The sequence below is a fragment of the Nomascus leucogenys genome, chromosome 9 (genome assembly GCF_006542625.1).
Source record: "Nomascus leucogenys isolate Asia chromosome 9, Asia_NLE_v1, whole genome shotgun sequence".
Lineage (NCBI taxonomy): Eukaryota > Metazoa > Chordata > Mammalia > Primates > Hylobatidae > Nomascus > Nomascus leucogenys.
In genome coordinates, this window is record NC_044389.1 from 30,017,970 (window position 1) to 30,039,683 (window position 21,714).

General features: G+C 37.8%; 2 protein-coding genes across 3 annotated transcripts in view; one reads left to right on the forward strand and one right to left on the reverse strand.

Moving 5' to 3' along the window:
• The first annotated feature begins 230 nt into the window (after positions 1-230).
• Positions 231-21,429, forward strand: IVNS1ABP (influenza virus NS1A binding protein). 2 transcript variants are annotated; one of them, XM_030818748.1, is made up of 15 exons: positions 231-625; positions 6,236-6,465; positions 8,024-8,152; positions 8,357-8,526; positions 8,655-8,730; positions 9,860-10,033; positions 10,341-10,466; positions 11,838-11,945; positions 15,953-16,082; positions 16,322-16,546; positions 17,255-17,376; positions 17,470-17,596; positions 17,683-17,814; positions 17,934-18,107; positions 19,529-21,429. In XM_030818748.1, the coding sequence occupies exons 3-15, from the start codon at positions 8,042-8,044 to the stop codon at positions 19,780-19,782; spliced, it is 1,929 nt and encodes a 642-aa protein (XP_030674608.1). In that variant the 5' UTR covers positions 231-625; positions 6,236-6,465; positions 8,024-8,041; the 3' UTR covers positions 19,783-21,429. The 2 variants fall into 2 exon arrangements, with proteins under 2 accessions (XP_030674608.1, XP_030674609.1); XM_030818749.1 differs by lacking the exon at positions 231-625 and having other exon boundaries at positions 4,200-6,465.
• Positions 18,136-21,714, reverse strand: part of SWT1 (SWT1 RNA endoribonuclease homolog) — a 137,233-nt gene continuing 133,654 nt past the window's right edge. Inside the window, exon 20 of the mRNA XM_030818745.1 lies at positions 18,136-18,444. The gene's annotated coding sequence lies outside the window, so the exon portion shown is untranslated. The remainder of the gene's footprint in view (positions 18,445-21,714) is intronic.

Consider the following 21,714-nt stretch of genomic DNA (forward strand, 5'->3'; position numbering starts at 1 on the left):
CAACGCACAAGGCGAAAGTGAGGGTGCGGGGCAAGGAACGGAGGGAGGGACAAAGGCGCGATAAAGAACGAGGGCGCCCCCCGAGCGCCGCCTATCTCCTCAGGATCACCTTGCGCTGACCTAGTTACACGGAGAAGGAAGGAACCCCAGTCGACCAGGGAGGAGGGCGGGGCGGGATGTGGGCGGGGCGGGGCTTAGAGTGGGATCTTTATGGGGCTCGCCTGTGATTTGCAGATGGATTCGAGACGGAAGCGGGCTGGGAGGTGTCGGCGGCGGCAGCGCACGTGGTGACGTGCAAGGGGGTGCGGCGCGAGCGGTCGTCGGCGGCGGAGGCAGTGTCTCCCGGTCGCGCGTGGAGGTCGGTCGCTCGGAGCTGCTGGGCGCAGTTTCTCCGCCTGCTGCTTCGGCGCGGCTGTGTCGGCGAGCGAGCGAGTTCCCGCGAGTTCTCAGCGGCGCTCCCCCCTCCTCTCAGTCTCCACGGACTGGTCCCTCGTCCTTCTACTTGACTGCTCCCCCCTTCCGCCGCCTCCTGGCGCTTTCCTTTGGGCCGATTCCCGCCCGCTTCCTCCTGCTTCCCATCGAAGCTCTAGAGATGAACGTTTCCATCTCTTCAGAGATGAACCAGGTAATAACGCGCTGGTTCCCCGAACGGCAGATGAGGGAGAGGGCGCGGCTAGAATCCGAGAAGAGGGGATGGCGCCGGCGGATGGGAAGAAGGTGGGAGGCGCGGAAGCGGTGTCCTCATCAGGGGAGGCAGCCCCAAGCGGCCGCCGCCGCCCTCTGGGACGTGAAGCCAGCGCCGCGCTGGGCCCGCGCTCCAGCGCTGCCATGGTTGCCAAGTTGCGTTGGCGGCCGAGAGCGGGCGCCGGCCGCCTCGGAGTGCGCGGAGGCTCGAGCCCCTTTGCTACACTGGCGCGGGTGAGGCAGGCTGGGAGGAACGAGAGTTTTTTGCTCGAAGGGTTTTGGGGGACCTGGGTTAGGGCGCCGCGGGGCGGGGATGACCCGCCGGAAGGAGGGCGCGGGACTCCCCGTTCTTGCTGTCAGGAACGGACGCCTCGCCTTGGGTTTGCCTGGGGTTTGGGATTCTCTTCTGGAAGAGCTCCTGGGACTCGGCTTGTGTGGGCGGGCAGCCAGCCCCGGGCCTGGAGTAGGGTGGCACGGAGTCCCCGATCGCCGTGGGCCGCGGGGTCCTTTGTTCCCGCTCCACGTTGCCCGCTTTTCTTGCCAAGCGCGGGGAGAAGGGGGCGGGAGGAGGGAGGGAGCGGCTGCCCTGACGTGTCGGTACTGAGTGACTGCGGGGCTGGCCAATCCCGGGCGGGGGTGTGCGGGCGCTGGGGGCCTCGCCTCGCAGCCTGCGGAGTGGGCGCCGGCCTGGCTGCGCGAAGGGGAAGGCCTGGGACGCTTTTTCTTTTTTATGAAAGAAATCAGTGGCAAGATTTGCTCTTTTTCCGTCCCTCCACGCTTTTGTTTAAGTGTCTCTGATTATAAGCTCTTGAGGATAGGAAGGTATCAGGCTGAGGGTTGAACCTAGGGTAACTTGAACCACTACTTGAGAACTACATTTACTTTTTCCCCCAATACGTAGTGGACATATCTATTGGTTTGAGACAGCTGACATTTCAAGGAGAAATCAGATGTCCAAAAGGGCGCATTTTTGTTTTTTAATGTCTGTTGCAGTGATGGAGCGTTAGAACACCTTGGCGTCAAGCTATTCGTTGAGTGTGTTGTGATCTTCTGTCAATAGATGACAACTCTGGAAGCCTAGTACCACTCTTAACAGATGAATAAGTACAGCATGGACTAGACTGCCACAGGCCATGCTTTCTTTTAATAATTCTAGCACCAGTGATTGACTTAGGAAAAACAAAATACTGATGATTACTTTTAGGCTAAAGCCTGCTGACACTTCTGTCTTAAAGATACTGAAAAAGAAGTTGTATTTGTTAAGTCTGGACGTGAGGTAAACATGGACTTTAGAATTGGATTGGGACTAGTATCATTTAATGCCAGCTGGCAGGCTACTTATCAAGTTTATAATTTGGTAGCCAGAGGTAAACAGAACTTGAGCCACTGACCAAAGAGAGCCCTGGAATGGTTTTCCTCTGTGTTTTCCTAATAGATGAAATCTCTAGTTAACTAATAGATACTAATTTCTATAGCCATTGTCTTAATTTGTAGTTGATTTTCTAACTTTCCCCCCAAGACAAAACATTTCAGGTTTTAGTCTTAGTTTTAAATTAGTGTCTTTTTGGCTACTTGCTTTTGGAAGGTGGGATTTTGTTTTTCTTGCTTGAAGGATTTGTTAGCTGGTAATTAAATGTAGTTTTGCAAATACGTTTTTAAATATAAATGTTTTCCTGTTAAGTATCTTAATAATTGATATTAAGATGAAGTAACTCTAAGTAAGTCATTTCATCCACTTTTTAGCAGTGCGATTGTATAGTCAAATCCTGCAAGTAGGAATTATTAAAGGTTGGGGGTCTTCCCACCATGTCATGTGCTAGTGTGTGTGTAAATTGAAGTATTGTAAGAGAGTGATTTCTGGGTTTTTGTTAAAACAACAGAAAATACATACTTGTAAACTACAAGTTGTATATCTTGTAAACGTTTCTGAACCTATACTTAACAACATACTATTATATTTTTGTTATTAACATGCAGATACCTCAGCATTAGAACGTCTCAAACCAAATTCTTCTTTCCTTCCTTCCCTTCTCCATGTAGCAAACTATAAACGACTTTGTGTTATGCTTTTTGGTAATTGATTTTAATAACGATGCCACATATCTTAATTTTGATAATTGATGTTAATAAGGATGCCACATATCTAAGATAAAATATCTTAAGTCCTCACTGCCTTAAAGGAGCATGGGTGTACAGAATCTTAACTGCCCTGTTTCCATGCTTTAGTTATTCCTCTAGACCATCCCCCACATTTCTGCTAGGATGCCCTATGCTTCCTTGTTTAAATCCTTCATCTACTTTCCATGCTTAGCATTGTTTAAACCTTGGAATTAGACTCTCTTACTTCCTCGCCCACTATTACCATATGCATCCTGCAAATCTACCATCTATCGAAACTGAAATAGCTGCAGTTTCTGGAATATATTTGCTATCATACCTTTTTTCCTTTCTGCTCAAGCTATTTCACAGCTTGTTTTATCTTTCTGACTGGCCTGTGAAGTGTTCAAGGCTAGAGAACTGAGTTAACTTCTATTGTGTTATGATATGAGCATTCCATTTCAGTTTGTGCCTTCCATATGTTTGGTGCTACATATGTTTGTGTTGTAGTGAAAGAATTACAAAACTATGAGCATGGATGGAATGAATGAGTTCAGTGAGTTTTCATATACATGGATGGTGATGGTGGTTTTAGAGGATACATTGGAAAGCTGTAACTTCTGATTTTAAAAAGATCTGTTGATTTACTTTGTATTATAAAGTCTTTCCTTTAAAAATGCAGTTGATGGCTACTCGGTGGGAGCTGACTGCCCTCAAACGATTGCCTTTTGTTTTATCTTGGTCTTACTGAAGGCCAGAGAAAAATTTTAGCAGAGGCCATATTGTGCCTACCTTTTTAACAACTCTTTGATAAGACCTGTTGAATTGTATTTCACTTAAGCTAATCTTTCTGGGCTGTGAACTTCTGGGTGTTATTAAAGCAGTTTAATTACTCATTTATGAGTCTTCGGTATTCCTTGCAGTGGCCATAGAAGTATGCTGAATTTATCTGAATATATTGTATTTGATCCTAGTTTTAATTTTAAATGTGTAAGAATAGTGACCTAGGTGTAGATTTAGTTGAAAGTGTATTTTAAATACCAAACAATTCTACGTTTTATACTCTTATATGACTCTGGGATGTTTGGACCTTTGGTTTGGATTTTCAAAGAAAACAATTTTCCCCATTTTTTAATTCCACTAGTTATCGTGCTTGAGTTTTATAGACCAAACAAGATCTCCTGTCAATTTGGGGAGTAGTTTAAAACTCTTGATTTGCCCTAGCTCACTTTAATGAAAGTAAATGTGAACTTTCAAAAACATGGTTTTACAGACAGGAATTGATCTGATCCCCTCCAAACTTGAGGTGGGCGGGAAGTAGGTATATAGTGTATGAGGACAATAATTGAATAAAATAAGTTTGCATTAACTTAAATGTCATCTAGATTTGGGCTGGCTTTTAAAATCAAGTAGCTTTATACTCTGATCAGTAGATATTAAAGAAATGAGGTTCATATTATGACCTTGATGTACTAAAAATCAGGTACTGTCATGGAATTAGAGTAAAAATAAATAAAAATCAAGCACTAAATATAGGATTCATTTTACTGCAAAACTCATAATAATATTGTACAAATTTGTCTGATGCAAATTGCCCCAAAAATTCTCCAATGTTTTCTCCAAGGGCTGCAGTAATTTTAACCATTTTTTTCCAAAATAAATTTTAGGTAGAACATTCAATTTGTCCAATACAGTAAGTGGATACCATTTTTATTTTTTGTTAGATCAAGTTTAGAAGTAAAAAATGAATAAAACTGGTCAAAGTTTAAAATAGTACCTTCATATTATAATGTTTTTGGCTTTTCAGAGGATGCATTTTAATATAATAATTTGCATGGGGACTCCTTCCTCTTACTCTTATTTTAAGAGCAGCTTATGAAACTGAAGTTAGGAGTTGCCAACTATGCCTGTGAGTTGACCACGCCAGTATAAATCATATATATATGAAAATTTTCTTAGTTTGAGCCGGGTCTTGGCTGAAAATGTTTGAAGGTTTCTTTAGGATAGTGTGTTCTCTCTGTGTACAAATAATTGTGTATATTTGGAAAACATTTGTTAGAACTAGTTTCTTAGAGAAAAGCCAAATTAACTAACCTAGATAAAAGGTAGAGCAGAGGAAATCAATATTACCTAATGCTGTGATATAGTTTTGATGCAGGGGTAAGTATTCACAACAATCCCAACCCGAATTGGCATTCTTGGGTTTCCTTGAAATGAAACCTGTTACAGAGAAACCTGTTAGGACACATGTTGAACTAAACATAGTAGGTTTGTTGAATTCGAACTGGACCAGCCTACAGTGGAGTCCTGTGGTAAGTGATTATTCACTTTGACGTAATTGTTAGATTTAGAATTGTTGTATTCTAAATCTGTATAAGGCAGATAATCTTAAGATATCCATAAAAATGAATATATTTGCACATATTTCAGGTAAGTTATTCCTTAGTTTTGGTTTCCAGAATTAATAGCAGTGTAATAGCAGTTCAGGTGATTAAAAAATAAGTACCGTCTGAATTTGACACAAGTAATTGATGATGTGAAAACGAGGGAGGGAGAATAGGTAGGAGGACTGATTACCTTGAAGATTAGGTTTGAACCAGAATGATTCCATTGGTAGTTTATTACTGTGGATGAGAAAAATGATCATACAAAGCTCAGGCATCAGTATTTTCCCTTCTGTTTAGTTTATTCCAACAAATTACTCATCTATGTTCAAGTTTTTAGGCTAGTCCTGGTAGAGAGGAGATGGGATGGATGCAAAAGATGAACAAGACAGAAGGTTTGCCCATGAGTCAAGGAAGATAAACAAGTATATATAAATACAGCATGAAATAGACCAGCTGGAAGATCATAAATACCTCTCAGATAGGGTTCTAAATGTGGAGGATGAGGAGAAACTGCTTCCCAACTGGGAGCATTTGGCAGAGGCTCTATGGCTGTAAGATTTCCTCTGGCAGAGGTTGGGTTTAGGGCCTTCCAGGTAGAGAGAAGAACTTGAACAAAGTTAACAGTCTGGGAAGTGCAGAGTTCATTTTGAGGAACAGTAACATAGTATGTATGCTTGGGAATAATGTCTAAGGTTGCTTGCTGGCTCAAAACAGATCGCATGTTTGCATATTAGTTGGAAATTAATAGTAAAGAATATTAGAGTTAAACAGTATTGACATTTGTTTTGTAGTCTTGTGCTTTTACACCTCTCATAAACATAGGTCATTAGCCCCTGCCCTTTGGGAAAGGACTTTTTTTTTTTTTAATCACTTGGGTTGTTGCAAGTTAAATGAAAAATGTTTATGTGGAATTGCATTTGTGTTCTTTTTTCATGTAATGGGAATATTTTTGCCATTTATCTCAAATCTCTTGAAGATCAGGATTTGTTTTACATGATCTGCTCTACCTAGATCAATGACATTTTGATCATTCTGAATATCTTAACTTACACTTATCATTGTTATAGATTATGATGCATCATTATCACAGAAGAAATTCGTGTCTATAGCTTTTAAGGACTCGATTACATCATTTTCAAGCCTGATAGTTTTGGAATCACCATTAGAGCTTAAGACACATCTGCCTTCATTTCAACCACCTGTCTTCATACCCTGACGAAGTGCGCCTTTTAACACTCCTTTGTCCTTGGATTACTTAAAAGAGTTCCCAGAAATACATTCGCCACCAACAGAGTAGGTAAGTGAATGTTCTCTGCCTAGTCCAGTATTAAGACACATTGTTTTTCTGAAGACGATATGTCGAGTACAGTAAACGTTTCATACTTTTTTTTTAAAGGCAGAGAAGTCAGTAATCATTTGAGTATAAAAAACATTTTCATATTTTTCTTTTCTATATTTTGACTTTAAATAAATCAGTTACTTCAAATTAAAATTTCTTACTGCCTTTTTTTTTTTTTCCTTAAAGACATAAGGTCTCACTCTGTTGCCCAGGCTGGAGTGCAGTGGTGGGATCATAGCTCATTGCAGCCTGGAACTCCTGGGTTCAAGTGCTTCTCCTGCCTAAGCCTTCCTAGTAACTGGGACTACAGGTGTGTGCCACCACCGCGACTGCCTAATTTTTACATTATTTGTAGAGACAGGATTTCACTATGTTTCCCAGACTGGTCTCAAACTCCTGGGCTCAAGCAATCTTCTTGCCTTGGCCTCCCTATTACTGTTCTTTATTTTATTTTTTAAGATGGAGTCTCTCTGTTGCCCAGGCTGGAGTACAGTGGCACAATCTCGGCTGACTGCAACCTTTGCCTCCCAAGCGATTCTCCTGCCTCAGCCCCCACAAGTAGCTGGGATTCCAGGCATGTGCCACCACGCCTGGCTAAATTTTGTATTTTTAGTAGAGATAGGGTTTCACCATGTTGGCCAGGCTGGTCTTGAACTCCTGACCTCAAATGATCCACCTGTCTCGGCCTCCCAAAGTGCTGGGATTACAGGTGTGAGCCATAGCGCCCAGCCTATCACTGTTTTTTAATTATGCATTTTGTGTAGTCATTAGTCAGTTGTTTATAAGTAATGGTAAAAATGCAAAAAAGTTTTAAGTTCCCATTTATATTTATATAATCTGATGAGATAAATGATTTAGAATATATGAAAGAAAGGGAACAGAATATAAGTTCATCTTTTTAAATCACTATATATGTTTCAAAACATTTATAAAAATCATTTCATAGATACAGTGACAAGACTAATCAGACTTTTTAAGTTTGTGTATTAGGCAAGTTCTGCATATAAGTCTTGATTATATATAATTTTGAAGACTAGAAGCAAATTGGGGGCCCTTTAAGGCAACTGAAAAGGGCTAGGATTAGGATAAATAACAGTTTTTCTCATTTGTGGGTAAAGGAATGACAAGAGCCCAAATCCAAGGAAACCTATATGTACTGGCTATTTCACCCTTTCAGGCTTTCAGGTTACTTGTTATATGGGTTTGGGCAGGATGGAGTTTCCTTTCCTTTCCTTCAGAATGAATTTGCTTAATAGGTATTGGAACCCAGCCAAAATTGTTGAGCTAGCTGCTACTGTTTGAATCCTTTAAAAGTCTTATGACCAAAGTATTAGGGAACAAAGACTTGGACATTCAACACAGGTGTTGTTTCAGCTAAGTTTTTGTGTGATGAAATTTTTATGTGTTATTTATAGGATGGAATTTGAGAATAAAGAGACTGTATTACTCTTTAGCATTATATTTTTAAAACCATCATTTGCAAGTAAAATAACTCAGCTTTCTTTTCATCATTTAGCCAAATTTATAAGGAAAAATGATTCCCAATGGATATTTGATGTTTGAGGATGAAAATTTTATTGAGTCTTCTGTTGCCAAATTAAATGCCCTGAGGAAAAGTGGCCAGTTCTGTGATGTTCGACTTCAGGTATTTAAAACTTCATTCAAAATTTATAGAATTTTTTATTACTAAAAGCCATAAGTTCGTAGATTTGCTTATTTTCTTTTTCATAGGCATTTAATGAAATGATTTTTAAAAGAATACTGAGAAATGTAAGATAAAGGAATCTGATATAGTAATTAGCTAGAGAAACAAGTAATCCACAATACTTATAATTCTTCATAATTTCAGGTCTGTGGCCACGAAATGTTAGCACACAGAGCAGTGCTAGCTTGCTGCAGTCCCTATTTATTTGAAATCTTTAATAGTGATAGTGATCCTCATGGAATTTCTCATGTTAAATTTGATGATCTCAATCCAGAAGCTGTTGAAGTCTTGTTGAATTATGCCTACACTGCTCAGTAAGTACATTTGAAGTAAACCATATTATTAGGGAATATCTTCAGAAAATTCCAAGTCTTGCTACATATATTTAAATTAAGTGTGTTTTAAGGCTTTGGTATCAAAAATAACTTTTTTTTTTAAATAGGTTGAAAGCAGATAAGGAATTGGTAAAAGATGTTTATTCTGCAGCAAAAAAGCTGAAGATGGATCGAGTAAAGCAGGTAGAGTATCAGAAGTAAATAAAATCACTTATGGAGTCTTATTTTGTGTGATCGCAATGCTGAATTTGTCATAAAACATCTTGTTAGTTTCAAGGACTTGAAAATGTCCCTTTTTTCCCTCAGAGTAGTCAATATGTTATTTTAACTGTTTGGCTATAATAATGTAGCAAGATCACACTTCTTCTCAGATAATTTGGGCTAAAGTCTTACCCTTTCAGCAGTCTTCTCTGGTAGGGTGGCTATGTCAGCCTTTGATAGCATGAATTAAAATTAATGTTTTTCTTAAGAGTTAATCACATATGTCCTCAATTCTGTGTTCTCCTAAACTTCTTGTGCTCTCTAAAAGTATTCCTTCTAGAATTTAATGCCAGTAAAAAGTACTTTTGGAAAACAGGCATTTAATCCCCTAATGCATGGGGGTCAGTAAACTTAAGGCCTACTGGCCAGCTGCCTATTTTTATAAAGTTTTATTCGAACACAGCCATGTGTGTTCATTTACATATGGTCTAGGCTGCTTTCCAGCTACAGTGACGGAATTGAGCAGTTGTGACAAACAGAATGGCCGACAAGCCTAAAATGCTTTTACTATCTAGCCCTTTAAGAAAAAGTTTGATTTGCTAGCCCTTCTAATACCACTCCTTTGTTCAAAAATCATTCCTTAATTTACAGCACATATCCTTGAGTTTAGTATTCTAGATTTTCCCTTATATAGTTGCTGTCTTTCCAAAACTATTTCCTAGTTATCTTTTCTCCAACCAAATTAAATTGTTTGCAGCATCTTCTCTACTTCTGTCTGCATTCAACATCAACATCATCTCTCCTGTAGAGCCCAGTTCAGATACTGCATTTCATGAAGCCTTACCAAATTATTCTACTTGAAAATACTTATGTGAACTTACATGGCATTTCAATTTGTTGCACCTCCCCTTAAACTAAAACTTACATATCTGTATGGCATAATTTGATGTTTATCATTTGTATACGTGTTATTACCACTATTACATTTATTGTATTAAGACAGTGATTTTTGATTCTTTGTATCTTCACATAGTGTTTACCACACTGAACATTAAATATTTGTTGAATAAAAGATATATAAGTGTTGGCACTCATATATTTCTTTTCCAAGGTTTGTGGTGATTATTTACTATCTAGAATGGATGTTACCAGCTGCATCTCTTACCGAAATTTTGCAAGTTGTATGGGAGACTCCCGTTTGTTGAATAAGGTTGATGCTTATATTCAGGAGCATTTGTTACAAATTTCGGAAGAGGAGGAGTTTCTTAAGCTTCCAAGGCTAAAGGTAAGGAGTAAAGTCTATAAACAGATGTATACTATCTAGTTCCAGGCATGGAATCTTGGTCTGTGTTTCAAGCAAGTGAGTAATGATTATGAAATAATACATTGAAATTATATTGTTATTCTTAGCAGCGTAATAGGTTTCTACCTACCAGTTTGTTTACTTTGTTTTTGATTACTGGTTCCTTACAAATTAGAGTAAATGTATGGAATGAATTGTGCATCTGTGACAACTTTATTATGAAATTGGGAATTAAGCTGAGAACTAGGAGGCCAACACTGATCCATGTCATTGTTTTTCCCAATTCTAGTTGGAGGTAATGCTTGAAGATAATGTTTGCTTGCCCAGCAATGGCAAATTGTATACAAAGGTAATCAACTGGGTGCAGCGTAGCATCTGGGAGAATGGAGACAGTCTGGAAGAGCTGATGGAAGAGGTTAGTTTTAAAGTAAATGGGATTCAACCATTTTTAAAAATTATTTTGCTATAACATGAAGGATTCCCTTTCACTTTTATTTTATAACCATGACCCTAAAGAATTTAAATTTTGCTATAGGTACCCCTAAGCTGAGAAACAGGGGGGGTGTCCAGGTGAGCTGAATGAACTGTTCAGTTTGGTCTTCTGCTTTTCTTTTTTTATTTCTTTGCTTATTATGTGCTGTTAACTTTCTTTAAAGTAGCATGTAATTTGCTTTAGAAATGGGAAGTGGTACTGAAATTTTCTGTAGATTCTTAATTTTTCTTCACAGGTTTTTGCTTTAAATTTGACAAGTAGGTAAAAGCTTCTAATGGTTGTTCCTCCCCATTGATTTATCTCCCCATAGGTTTATTAACAAAACTAGGATACCCAAGACTGAAGAAACAAGAAGAAACCTCAAGTGTATTGACACGTAAAGAAGCAGCAGTCCTGCCCCAGTTCTCCTAAGAAAAATCCGCTGTGGGCAGAGAACGATGATGATTTAATGGTGTTTACTCCTTTACAGGATTCTTGTCTTTAAAGCTGTGTGTTTTTCAATGGTGTTGTTCATACATACAGTCACTCACTTAACTTGGGCTACTTTTAAAAAAAATAACGCAAGATAAAATTGATGGAGAAATGGTGGGAATTGAAAACACGCAGGTGGAGCAGTGGAGTAACTTTGAGTTTCTCTCTCCACTTAAACCTTTCAGAGTTCCTTTATGAGGGCTTACCAAATCTGTTAGGCCTGCAGAAACACTGTCATCATTATGTTCTAAAAGGGCTAACAGATTATCTTTAAATTCTGTGATTCCCACTTGAAAGTCAGATGCATTTGCTATGTATTTGCATCTGTCTCAATGGAGATGACTCTACAGCTTGCTTGAATTTTTGCATTTGTTTTTTCTTTGTTTTTCTTGACATTGCTTACAGGAAGGAAATATGTTTATGCAAACCAGACCACTTATCTGCAAAGGTGTAAACTATATTCAGTATTTTATTGTAAATATGTATATTCTTTAAGAGTATATATTGTACTAGTGCTTTTCTTCTTACTGTTATATGATGGAAGCCGTGAAAAAAATGAAGATTTCTTTCAAGCCAATGAAGCCAACAACTCTTCAGCCAGTATTGGAAGATTTTGTATTTGATTTTGGTTTTTTGTTTTTGTTTTTTAATTTTTACCACCATGACATGTATTTTTCTTTACCTCCGGATCCTGCCAGAGTAATACGTCAAGAAGCTCAAGAAGCACACTGGAGGTTACCTTGAGGCGTTTGTGTAATCTGCATACTAGTGGAGTAGCCATGGTGACCGTAGCCACATGGGTGTTCTGTTGCTGTTTTGCAGGTTCAAACCTTGTACTACTCAGCTGATCACAAGCTGCTTGATGGGAACCTACTAGATGGACAGGCTGAGGTGTTTGGCAGTGATGATGACCACATTCAGTTTGTGCAGGTACACATTGCACAGTCTGAGGTAACCTCAGGTTAAAATTTGACTAGAGAATTTGATAGCATACTTAAATTTTCCTTTAATAAAGGAAAGTGGACCAATTTCATTGGTATAACTGGACAGAAACATTTTTGGGAGAAAACAAGCATATCTTAGAGTTAGTATTTTTGCCACATGAAAAGATATTCACAAATTAGGAAACCCTATTGAAAATTTTTTCTCATAAAGTGGGAATTACAAATAGTAAAGGCCAATAAGATGGAACAATATAGAAATTATTTGGGAAGATTATGAAAAGCAGTTGTTTGTGTCAGGCATGACTGATAGTTTTTTTTTTTTTTTTTAAAGGGGCAGGGGGACTTAAATTGTTGATGGCTATGAAAGAAATTTTGGATGTTACCCTAACTACTGAGCTGTCTTACTGGAAATTAGAAATGGTATAGTTAAGATGGACTATACAGTGTAATAAGTTTAAAAGTGGTGGATCATATGTTAAAACCTGATCTAGATGTTTCTTTAACCAAAATGAATTAAAATATAGTAGAGTTCCACTGTGCTGATTGAGTTACTTTGCCTTTTATAAAATCCAATTTTATTTTTCCCCTAGAGTAAACACATAATTATTCAGACACATTATCAACAATTACTAGAGAACAAACTTCTCAGGTATAAATTTTTTAAGTTTATGGACAAATACAGAAAAGTACACAAGTCATAATTGCCACATAGTGAACCTTCCAGTGTAAACACTACCCAAGTCAAGAAGAGAAGGTTTCTAGCATCCTGGCAGCCTTTCTCTTGCCTCTTCCCAACCGTTTCCCTATAGTGCTCCCAAAGGAAACCATTATCCTACCTTCTGACACATTAAATTAGTTTGGCTATGCTTGAAAAAATTTATATAAATGGTCATAGAGTATATATTTTTATTTGGCCTTTAGCTCAAATTATGTTTTTGAGGGACAAGCTATAAAGCAGTCGACTCAACCCAGACTAAGGAATGCTTTTCTTTAAAAATCAGAGGGTAAGTGGTAGACTTAGTAGTAGCCTATATGGTTACAAATTATCAGGTGTTAGCTCTCTCTGGTGTCCTGTGGCAACAGTGGGTGAATATCTTTATTTTCTAAAAGTTTTGGAATTTGAATTAGTTGAGAACCTATGTTTGTGCATTTTGAATATATTGAGGATATTTTCCCCCTTAACTCTAAACATTTCGAGTTAACATTTTAAAAGTACGTTTTCAACATGCAAAGGTTGAGTGCCCAATAAGTGGCAGGCCATAATGTTTGGTGTGGCAACACAAAAATGTGTAAGAGACAGTTTCTGCTTGTAGGACCTTCTAAGAGTAGGCGAAACAATACAGGCTTATGAGAGGTAGCTACGAAAAGCCTAAAGGAGAGGACACAATGAGACAGGAGAGAAGCCAGGGATATTTCACACAAGAGGTAGCTTTTGAGCAGTGTTAGGATTTAGAGGAGTCTGCATAGCAGATAAAGGGAGAGGTGTTAGATAGCAAAGAGTATCTGCAAGGATGATACACTTGGTATTGCCGGTCATAAGACTGGGAAAGTAGGTAAATGCTCCCTGAATGGGGCTTATACTTTATTCTATAGGCAGTGGGAAGCCTTAGGTAAGAATACAGTGATATGAAAGTTTCGCATTCACAACTTTAGTAATAGTGAAAAACTGGGGAACAGTCTAACTATTAGGTGACAGTCTTTGGGCTGGGATATCCCAACTGATTTCTGGTCTTATTTTCTAAAATTGTTGCCTTGGACCCTTCCTATTTTTATAACCAGACACAGAAAATCAATAAAAGTTTGAGCCCAGTTTATAAACTATTGCCAGCAGTAGTTCAGGTTTTAAAAAAATGATGAGGGCTTAATCTAGGGGCATGAAGGAGAAAGGATGGATTTTTTATTTATGTCTATAAATAGACATATTTACAAAGGTTGACTTAGCAGGACTTAGTGATTGCTTAGCAAGATCAGGGAAAAGGAATAATTTGAGAATAAGTGGGATTCTGACATGTGTGACTCATTAGAATGTGATGCCATGAATAGAGATCATGAATTGAAGAGGATGAGAGGGGCACATGTTAGACTTCAGGAATAGAAAAAGGAGGTTGAGAAGAAGCCATTAGAAAAGTTAGAGGACAATAAGAATCTAATCGTGTTGTAAAAGCTACCTAAGGTAGGAGAAGAAAGTTTGAAGGAGGACTAAACTGTACACTGTCAAGTCCTCTGGGAGGTCATGTAAAATAAGGTTTAGGGATATATTCTTTACATATAAAGGATTTAACCAGCATTTCTATAGTAGGCTTGTTATTAGGCATTGCTTTTGGGCCTTTCTCTTTCACAGTCATTTTCTCTTAATTATAGTTTGTACATTAGAACAGTTTTTTACCTCAATACAGCCTCAATGTAAGCATTGTCCATTTGTGATATTTGGATCCCTTCTTCCCATAGGTTGGGATGAGGTTTTATGTACCTTGTAATTCATAATAATAGATAAGGTTAGGTAAGTCTAACCTTATTTTTTATTCTTAATATTCATAGTATAAAAGTGATATGAACAGATGCATTCACAACTTTAGTAACAGTGGAAAACTGGAAAACAGCCTGTCATAGTGTAAATCTGTTTTATACTATGACATAACTTGTCATAGTATAAAAAGGGTGGGGTTTATCTTCATAATTCCTAATCTTTATTTTAGCTGTATTGCCTTGAGCAATGCATATCTTCTTGAGTTTCAATATTTTTATCTATAAAATGGGTAGATAATATCACCCTCACTGGACTAAAAGAGATGATGTAAATAAAGTACCTAGTAATATCTAGATACATAATAAACATCTAAGTGGAATTTAATGACAACCATTGATAATGATACATTCCCTGCCTTTTCTCAAAATAGCCTACGTATGTTGTAACCACACTCAGGCCTAACTTTTGATATAGCTTTTTCTTATAGCTTCAAGTAGCTAGCAAAATCTTTTTCTCAATTACTTGTTATATGGCCTTTTGCTTCCACTAGCAACAGAAATTTCCATTAGAAATTTTACCTATCCATGTGTTCTGGCCGTCTGGACCAGCACAAGTGGGATGAGCAAACTAGGCCAGGTGCTGAAGGTGCTACCTGTTCATTTGGCAGTTCCTCTCAGAGTAGTCTTTACTCTTCTAATTCCATATGATCATATCCTTTGGAAGTGGCAAAGGCTAAAGTAATTGGAAGGAAGCCATCAAGGAAAACTCATACATGAGAACACATGTGTAAAGTAGTTCTCTTACAATCATTTGGAAATTGACAGCTTTGTTCATTTCTCCCTCTTTAGTGTTCTTGTATATTCTACTTTTGTGAATATTTGGTTGTTTTTAGTAACGTTTCATTTCTGATTACTATTTTCTTGTGTTTTGATGTAATTTTGTCTAGAAAACTACTCTATAATGCCTATAAGGTAATTCTAAAGAAATATTCTTTAAGTGTTTCTTGTAATTGCCACTTTTTTCCTGTGAAGTACTTTCAGAGAAACTGGATGAATCTATATCTGCTTACATTTTGCTGGCATTGTATGAAGGATACCTGTACATATGATTTAGTTAGGTTTGACAATTTCATGAAAATAGTGGGTTAAATGTATTCTCTGTTAATTCATACTATTTTAAATTTATAACATTCTTTTAGAAGATTCTATACTTAATATAAAAGTAATTATAGATTGGTTTTTTCTTCTGCTGAGGTCTTGATTTGCAACATGGTTTTCAAATTGTTAAAATTGAGCTTTTTCTTACCTAGGCTAATTGTGTAGGTGTAGTTGTCTCATCATTGAGTGGAGATGGAAGTATGCCAGTAATTTGTGTCATTTGGAAAGTGTTGGCTTGAGTTAAAGTTAGTGTCCTATAAATGTCATATATAGGTGAAGGATACTCAGTGTTGTGGAGTAGCTCAGGAACAAAGGTACATCAGATGTGGTCTTTGGCTAGGTTTCTGTAGCTACCTTTTGATTTTGCAGAAAAAGCCACCACGTGAGAATGGCCATAAGCAGATAAGTAGCAGTTCAACTGGATGTCTCTCTTCTCCAAATGCTACAGTACAAAGCCCTAAGCATGAGTGGAAAATCGTTGCTTCAGAAAAGACTTCAAGTAAGTATATGACACTTGCCAGATTGTTTTCAGCTTACCTATTTTTAAGAAGGAATGTTGCCAATTTAATACCTCTTAAATTGACTACTCGAGGAAAAAACTCAGAAGCAATTAAATTTGGAAAACGAGAGCAGATTGTTCCAGTCTGGGATGTGGAGACTGTGGAGTCCAATTCAGGATCATATATACCAACCGAAAGTAATAATTACATCTTAAACATGGAACTCTTGTGCTTACAGATAACACTTACTTGTGCCTGGCTGTGCTGGATGGTATATTCTGTGTCATTTTTCTTCATGGGAGAAACAGCCCACAGAGCTCACCAACAAGTACTCCAAAACTAAGTAAGAGTTTAAGCTTTGAGATGCAACAAGATGAGCTAATCGAAAAGCCCATGTCTCCTATGCAGTACGCACGATCTGGTCTGGGAACAGCAGAGATGAATGGCAAACTCATAGCTGCAGGTAAGAACAGAAGCATTCAACTGGCTAAGCATGTAGATGGGCATTTTTGTGACATGCAAACTTTCAAAGAGAGGGTTTAATATGCCATCACGGCAATCCAATAAGACAGAGAAATAACAATACTATTGAATATGGCTAACCTTCAGTTCAATCTGTCTCTAATTTTTTAAAAAAATTATGTCGGCCGGGCGCGGTGGCTCACGCTTGTAATCCTAGCACTTTGGGAGGCCGAGGCGGGCGGATCACGAGGTCAGGAGATCGAGACCACAGTGAAACCCCGTCTCTACTAAAAATACAAAAAATTAGCCGGGCGTGGTGGCGGGCGCCTGTAGTCTCAGCTACTCGGAGAGGCTGAGGCAGGAGAATGGCGTGAACCTGGGAGATGGAGCTTGCAGTGAGCCAAGACTGTGCCACTGCACTCCAGCCTGGGCGATAGAGCAAGACTCCGTCTCAAAAAAAAAAAAAAAAAAAAAAATTACGTCGTGGCTAAATTTTTCTAATATTCAAGCCGAGACTAAGCAGTTTACTTATACTGATAATGTTATTTTTCAGCTATTACAAGCACTTAGTTAAAAGATCAACTAAGGCATCCTTAAAAAGTTTTAATACTTTTTCTCATTGTGCAGATTTCTTAAACTTACAGGACTGGAAACCGTGGTCCAGTTTAATATTTTAAACATAAATCTTTATGGTTTTATTTTTTACCAGGTGGCTATAACAGAGAGGAATGTCTTCGAACAGTCGAATGCTATGATCCACATACAGATCACTGGTCCTTTCTTGCTCCCATGAGAACACCAAGAGCCCGATTTCAAATGGCTGTACTCATGGTAAGCGCATTATGTTGCAGGAGCAACCCCTATTTAGCTTTTTCCTTGTAACTTCAGGATGTTAGAAATTCTCATCTCTCACTTTTGGCATAGGGCCAGCTCTATGTGGTAGGTGGATCAAATGGCCACTCAGATGACCTGAGTTGTGGAGAGATGTATGATTCAAACATAGATGACTGGATTCCTGTTCCAGAATTGAGAACTAACCGTTGTAATGCAGGTAATAATAGTCTTCTCCTGAGATATCCAGTATTTAAATATGATAATTAAATTATCAATGTGTAACTTTATTTTATACTTACATAGGAGTGTGTGCTCTGAATGGAAAATTATACATCGTTGGTGGCTCTGATCCATATGGTCAAAAAGGACTGAAAAATTGTGATGTATTTGATCCTGTAACAAAGTTGTGGACAAGCTGTGCTCCTCTTAACATTCGTAAGTTGATTTTTTTTCCTTTTTTTTTTTTTTCAAAGACCTTCAAATCAACAGTACGTGTAGTATACACTTAGAATCTGGGAGATGTAGCAATAATCTTGACTTGACTTTTCTTGTAGGGAGACACCAGTCTGCAGTCTGTGAGCTTGGTGGTTATTTGTACATAATCGGAGGTGCAGAATCTTGGAATTGTCTGAACACAGTAGAACGATACAATCCTGAAAATAACACCTGGACTTTAATTGCACCCATGAATGTGGCTAGGCGAGGAGCTGGAGTGGCTGTTCTTAATGGTGAGTGTTGGGATTTGGAGAGGTGAAGAGTAGATAGTGGCAAGACTTTGTTCTAAAACTCTGAGAGAAAAGGCCAATGATAACTATAGTTGTACAGTTAAGAATTCAGAAGCAGTCATCTCTTTTGATGCAATGGAGATTAAGGTGATTTGTCCTTTAGAAATATATTTTCTAATCAAAGACTTATAATACTTGATATATAACTTAATTCACCAGTCTTTTGATGGGTGCACTGAGTGAATTTCCAAGTCATTTTCTTCTATAAAACATATCCATAATGCATCATCTTGAATTTTGAGTTTCCCCTTCTTTACAGCCAGAATTTAAAGAATCTGATCTGCAAAACAAATGCAAATCCCTAGTCTTTTCCAACTGTGTACTCCATACCTAATTGGAAATATAACCTTTAGACTATTTTAACAAGTTTCCAAAGTATTAAACTTTTTAAATGTAGACATAGCTTTCTTTCCACCTCCGTTTTATTGACTTTTAATGTCTAATTATATAATCATAATTTAAAAGTTAGCATTGTTTTTGGTACCAGGCTGAATCTTAGTAGGCTTATGGTTCAACTGGTGAAGGCTTAAGTGTAGACACAGCCTGTTGGCCTAGAGCCTTGTCAGCGTGCTTTACAGATACATAGAATGCAAGCTGGTTAAGTGATGGTCAAATGAAAATATAATGAATTTGAGAATCAGTAATAAAATTTTTTCTAAGCTACAGAGTATTTATTGCTAACATTTTATCTATTTGAAAATAGTCATAACTCTGTTTCCAGAAGAAATTTCTGTACCACAATATTTTATTTTTTTAATTGAGACATGGTCTCACTGTGTTGCCCAGGCTGGTCTCGAACCCCTGGGCTCATGCAGTCCTCCCACCTCAGGCTCCTATAGTATTGGGATTATAGGCATGAGCCACCGCACCTGGCCCCAAAATCATTTTATACAGTTGGAAAGCCCTAAAATATTTTTCTGCTTTCCTATAATCTCTTCTGAGTCTTAATTCTGTACATTGGGCTGATATAAAGTCCAGTGCACAGAACTATTCTGGTTTGCTTAGTAGCTGCATCTGTAGGATAATTGTCCAGCTTCTTCCTGCTTCTTTTCTTCTTCTCTGAAATAATAGTAGTAACTACCACAGAGCTGGTGAAAATTGTACTTTATTTACATGCTGCTACTGCTTCCTCTCCCTCCCCCTTTTAAGTTGCCTGAGTTCCACATGGGAATGGTTTTTTTATTGATTTGATTCCCAGCTCTTAGTATTTGTCATATTAGTAGGCATTTAATAAATTCTTTTTGACAAAATGAACAGGCATTTGTTTTAAAAACCACTGATTTTTAAGCATAAGACAGATTTAGGGGAGTTTTACCTTATTATACTTTAGTCTCTGGATTTACCCCATCTCATTTCTCTTTTAGGAAAACTGTTTGTATGTGGTGGCTTTGATGGTTCTCATGCCATCAGTTGTGTGGAAATGTATGATCCAACTAGAAATGAATGGAAGATGATGGGAAATATGACTTCACCAAGGAGCAATGCTGGGATTGCAACTGTAGGGAACACCATTTATGCAGTGGGAGGATTCGATGGCAACGAATTTCTGAATACGGTGGAAGTCTATAACCTTGAGTCAAATGAATGGAGCCCCTATACAAAGATTTTCCAGTTTTAACAAATTTAAGACCCTCTCAAACTAACAGGCTTAGTGATGTAATTATGGTTAGTAGAGGTACACTTGTGAATAAAGAGGGTGGGTGGGTATAGATGTTGCCAATAGCAACACAAAGCTTTTGCATATTGCATATTATTAAACATGCTGTACATACTTTTTGTGTTTATTTGGAAAGGAATGCAAAGATGAAGGTCTGTTTTGTGTATTTTTAAGACTTTGGTTATTTTACTTTTTGGAAAAGAATAAACCAAGAATTGATTGGCACATCACTTCAAGAAGTCCCCTCTCCTCCACATTTGTTTTGCCAATTTGCACATTAAATGACTCTTCCCTCAAATGTGTATTATGGGGTAAAAGGGGTAGGGTTTAAAGATGTAGACAGTTGGGTTTTTTAAGGGCCCTTTTTCAATAACTGGAACACTCTATAACAAAGGATACTTAAAAAGATGACATTGACTATTTTTGTTTTTATTAAAAGGAAGCTTACATGCCTACCAATATTTAATCTTTTATGATTGCCTTTTTATAACTTTTTATATTCTCAGCAGAGTGCTTTACCAATTGAAGTAAAATGTGGCAGGTTGGAGTTATTGAAGCAGAGTGGCAGTCTTCAAGTTTGCAGAGTAGGGGTCTGTCTTTTAAACTCTCTGAGTGCAAACTGTTCAGAGCTCTTGCCTTGGCTGCAGTTTTTTTCCTTCAAGAATGCAGTACTAACATTTATTTGAGTGGAGTTACTGAACAGTAACATAGCTGTGATTTTTGGTATTTGAAACACTGGTTTTAAATATTTTGACTTGTTGAGGGTATGTTTCATATAGCAAGATATTATATAGCAGTAAAAAGTGGTGTTTTATCTTCTATATAATTCCTGTTTTTATTATTAACAAAACAGTCCTAAATAGCAGCCCTCAATTGTGAAAAAAATTAAACTACATTAGGTTGTGAATGCAGGTTTTATCAGAACTATGTTTTTATTCAGTTTATCTGTTCATATGGATAAATATTGGTTGGGATGACTTGGTGTCTAATGTGTAGTGCTACACACCTAACTTATGGTGCCAAAATAGCATGTCCTAATGCTTGCTGCTGATGCAAACACATTAAAGGTACTTTGCAGGAAATCCTTGCACCATGGGATTAATATCCAATTGCTGCCTGTACACTCATTCATTACTAAAAGTTTTGAGAAATTTTTTTTCCAGTAATGAGCTTAAGAAATTTGTGGAAAATAACTCACCTGGCATCTTACATCTGAAATAAGGAATGATATAAGGTTTTTTTTTTCTCACAGAAGATGAAGCACACAGGAACCTAATGGGCCAACTGGGATGAGATGAATATTCAGTGATGACTATTCTGAGATGACTATTCAGTGGCTAACTTGGGTTAGGAAGAAAATAATTAGGTATTTTCTCCAAATGTTCACTGGTACTCTGCCACTTTCTCTCATCTGTTACACAAAGAACCACCAGGAAAGGAAATCAGTTTGGTTGCTAACTCTGTAATTCCTATCACTGGTTTGGTTCTGGACTAAAACTACATTGACAGATTGAATTTGCCTAATATGATGACTGTTTTTAATATGGATCTGTATGTGTTCTATTCAGCACAAGGAAATAAAATTTTAGTTGAGGATTCAGCACTAAAGTCCTTGAGATCACTTCTCATTTCATAAGTGACATGCTTAATGCAAATAACATATGGGAATACTTTGGGTCAAAGTTTTCCTTCATTACCTTGGATGCCAAAGAGGTAGTTTGGTGGCCAAAAAGTATCTTTTTTAAGAAGCTGTTGTAGCTAGTCTTCATGAACATGAGAAGTTTCCAGAAAGGAAAAAAAGAAAAAGCAGTGCTCAGTGGCCATTTGTTACTGTTAATCTGTATCTAAAAGGTACATACTTTCTTCAGAGAGGGAGAAAATGGCATAGCCTCA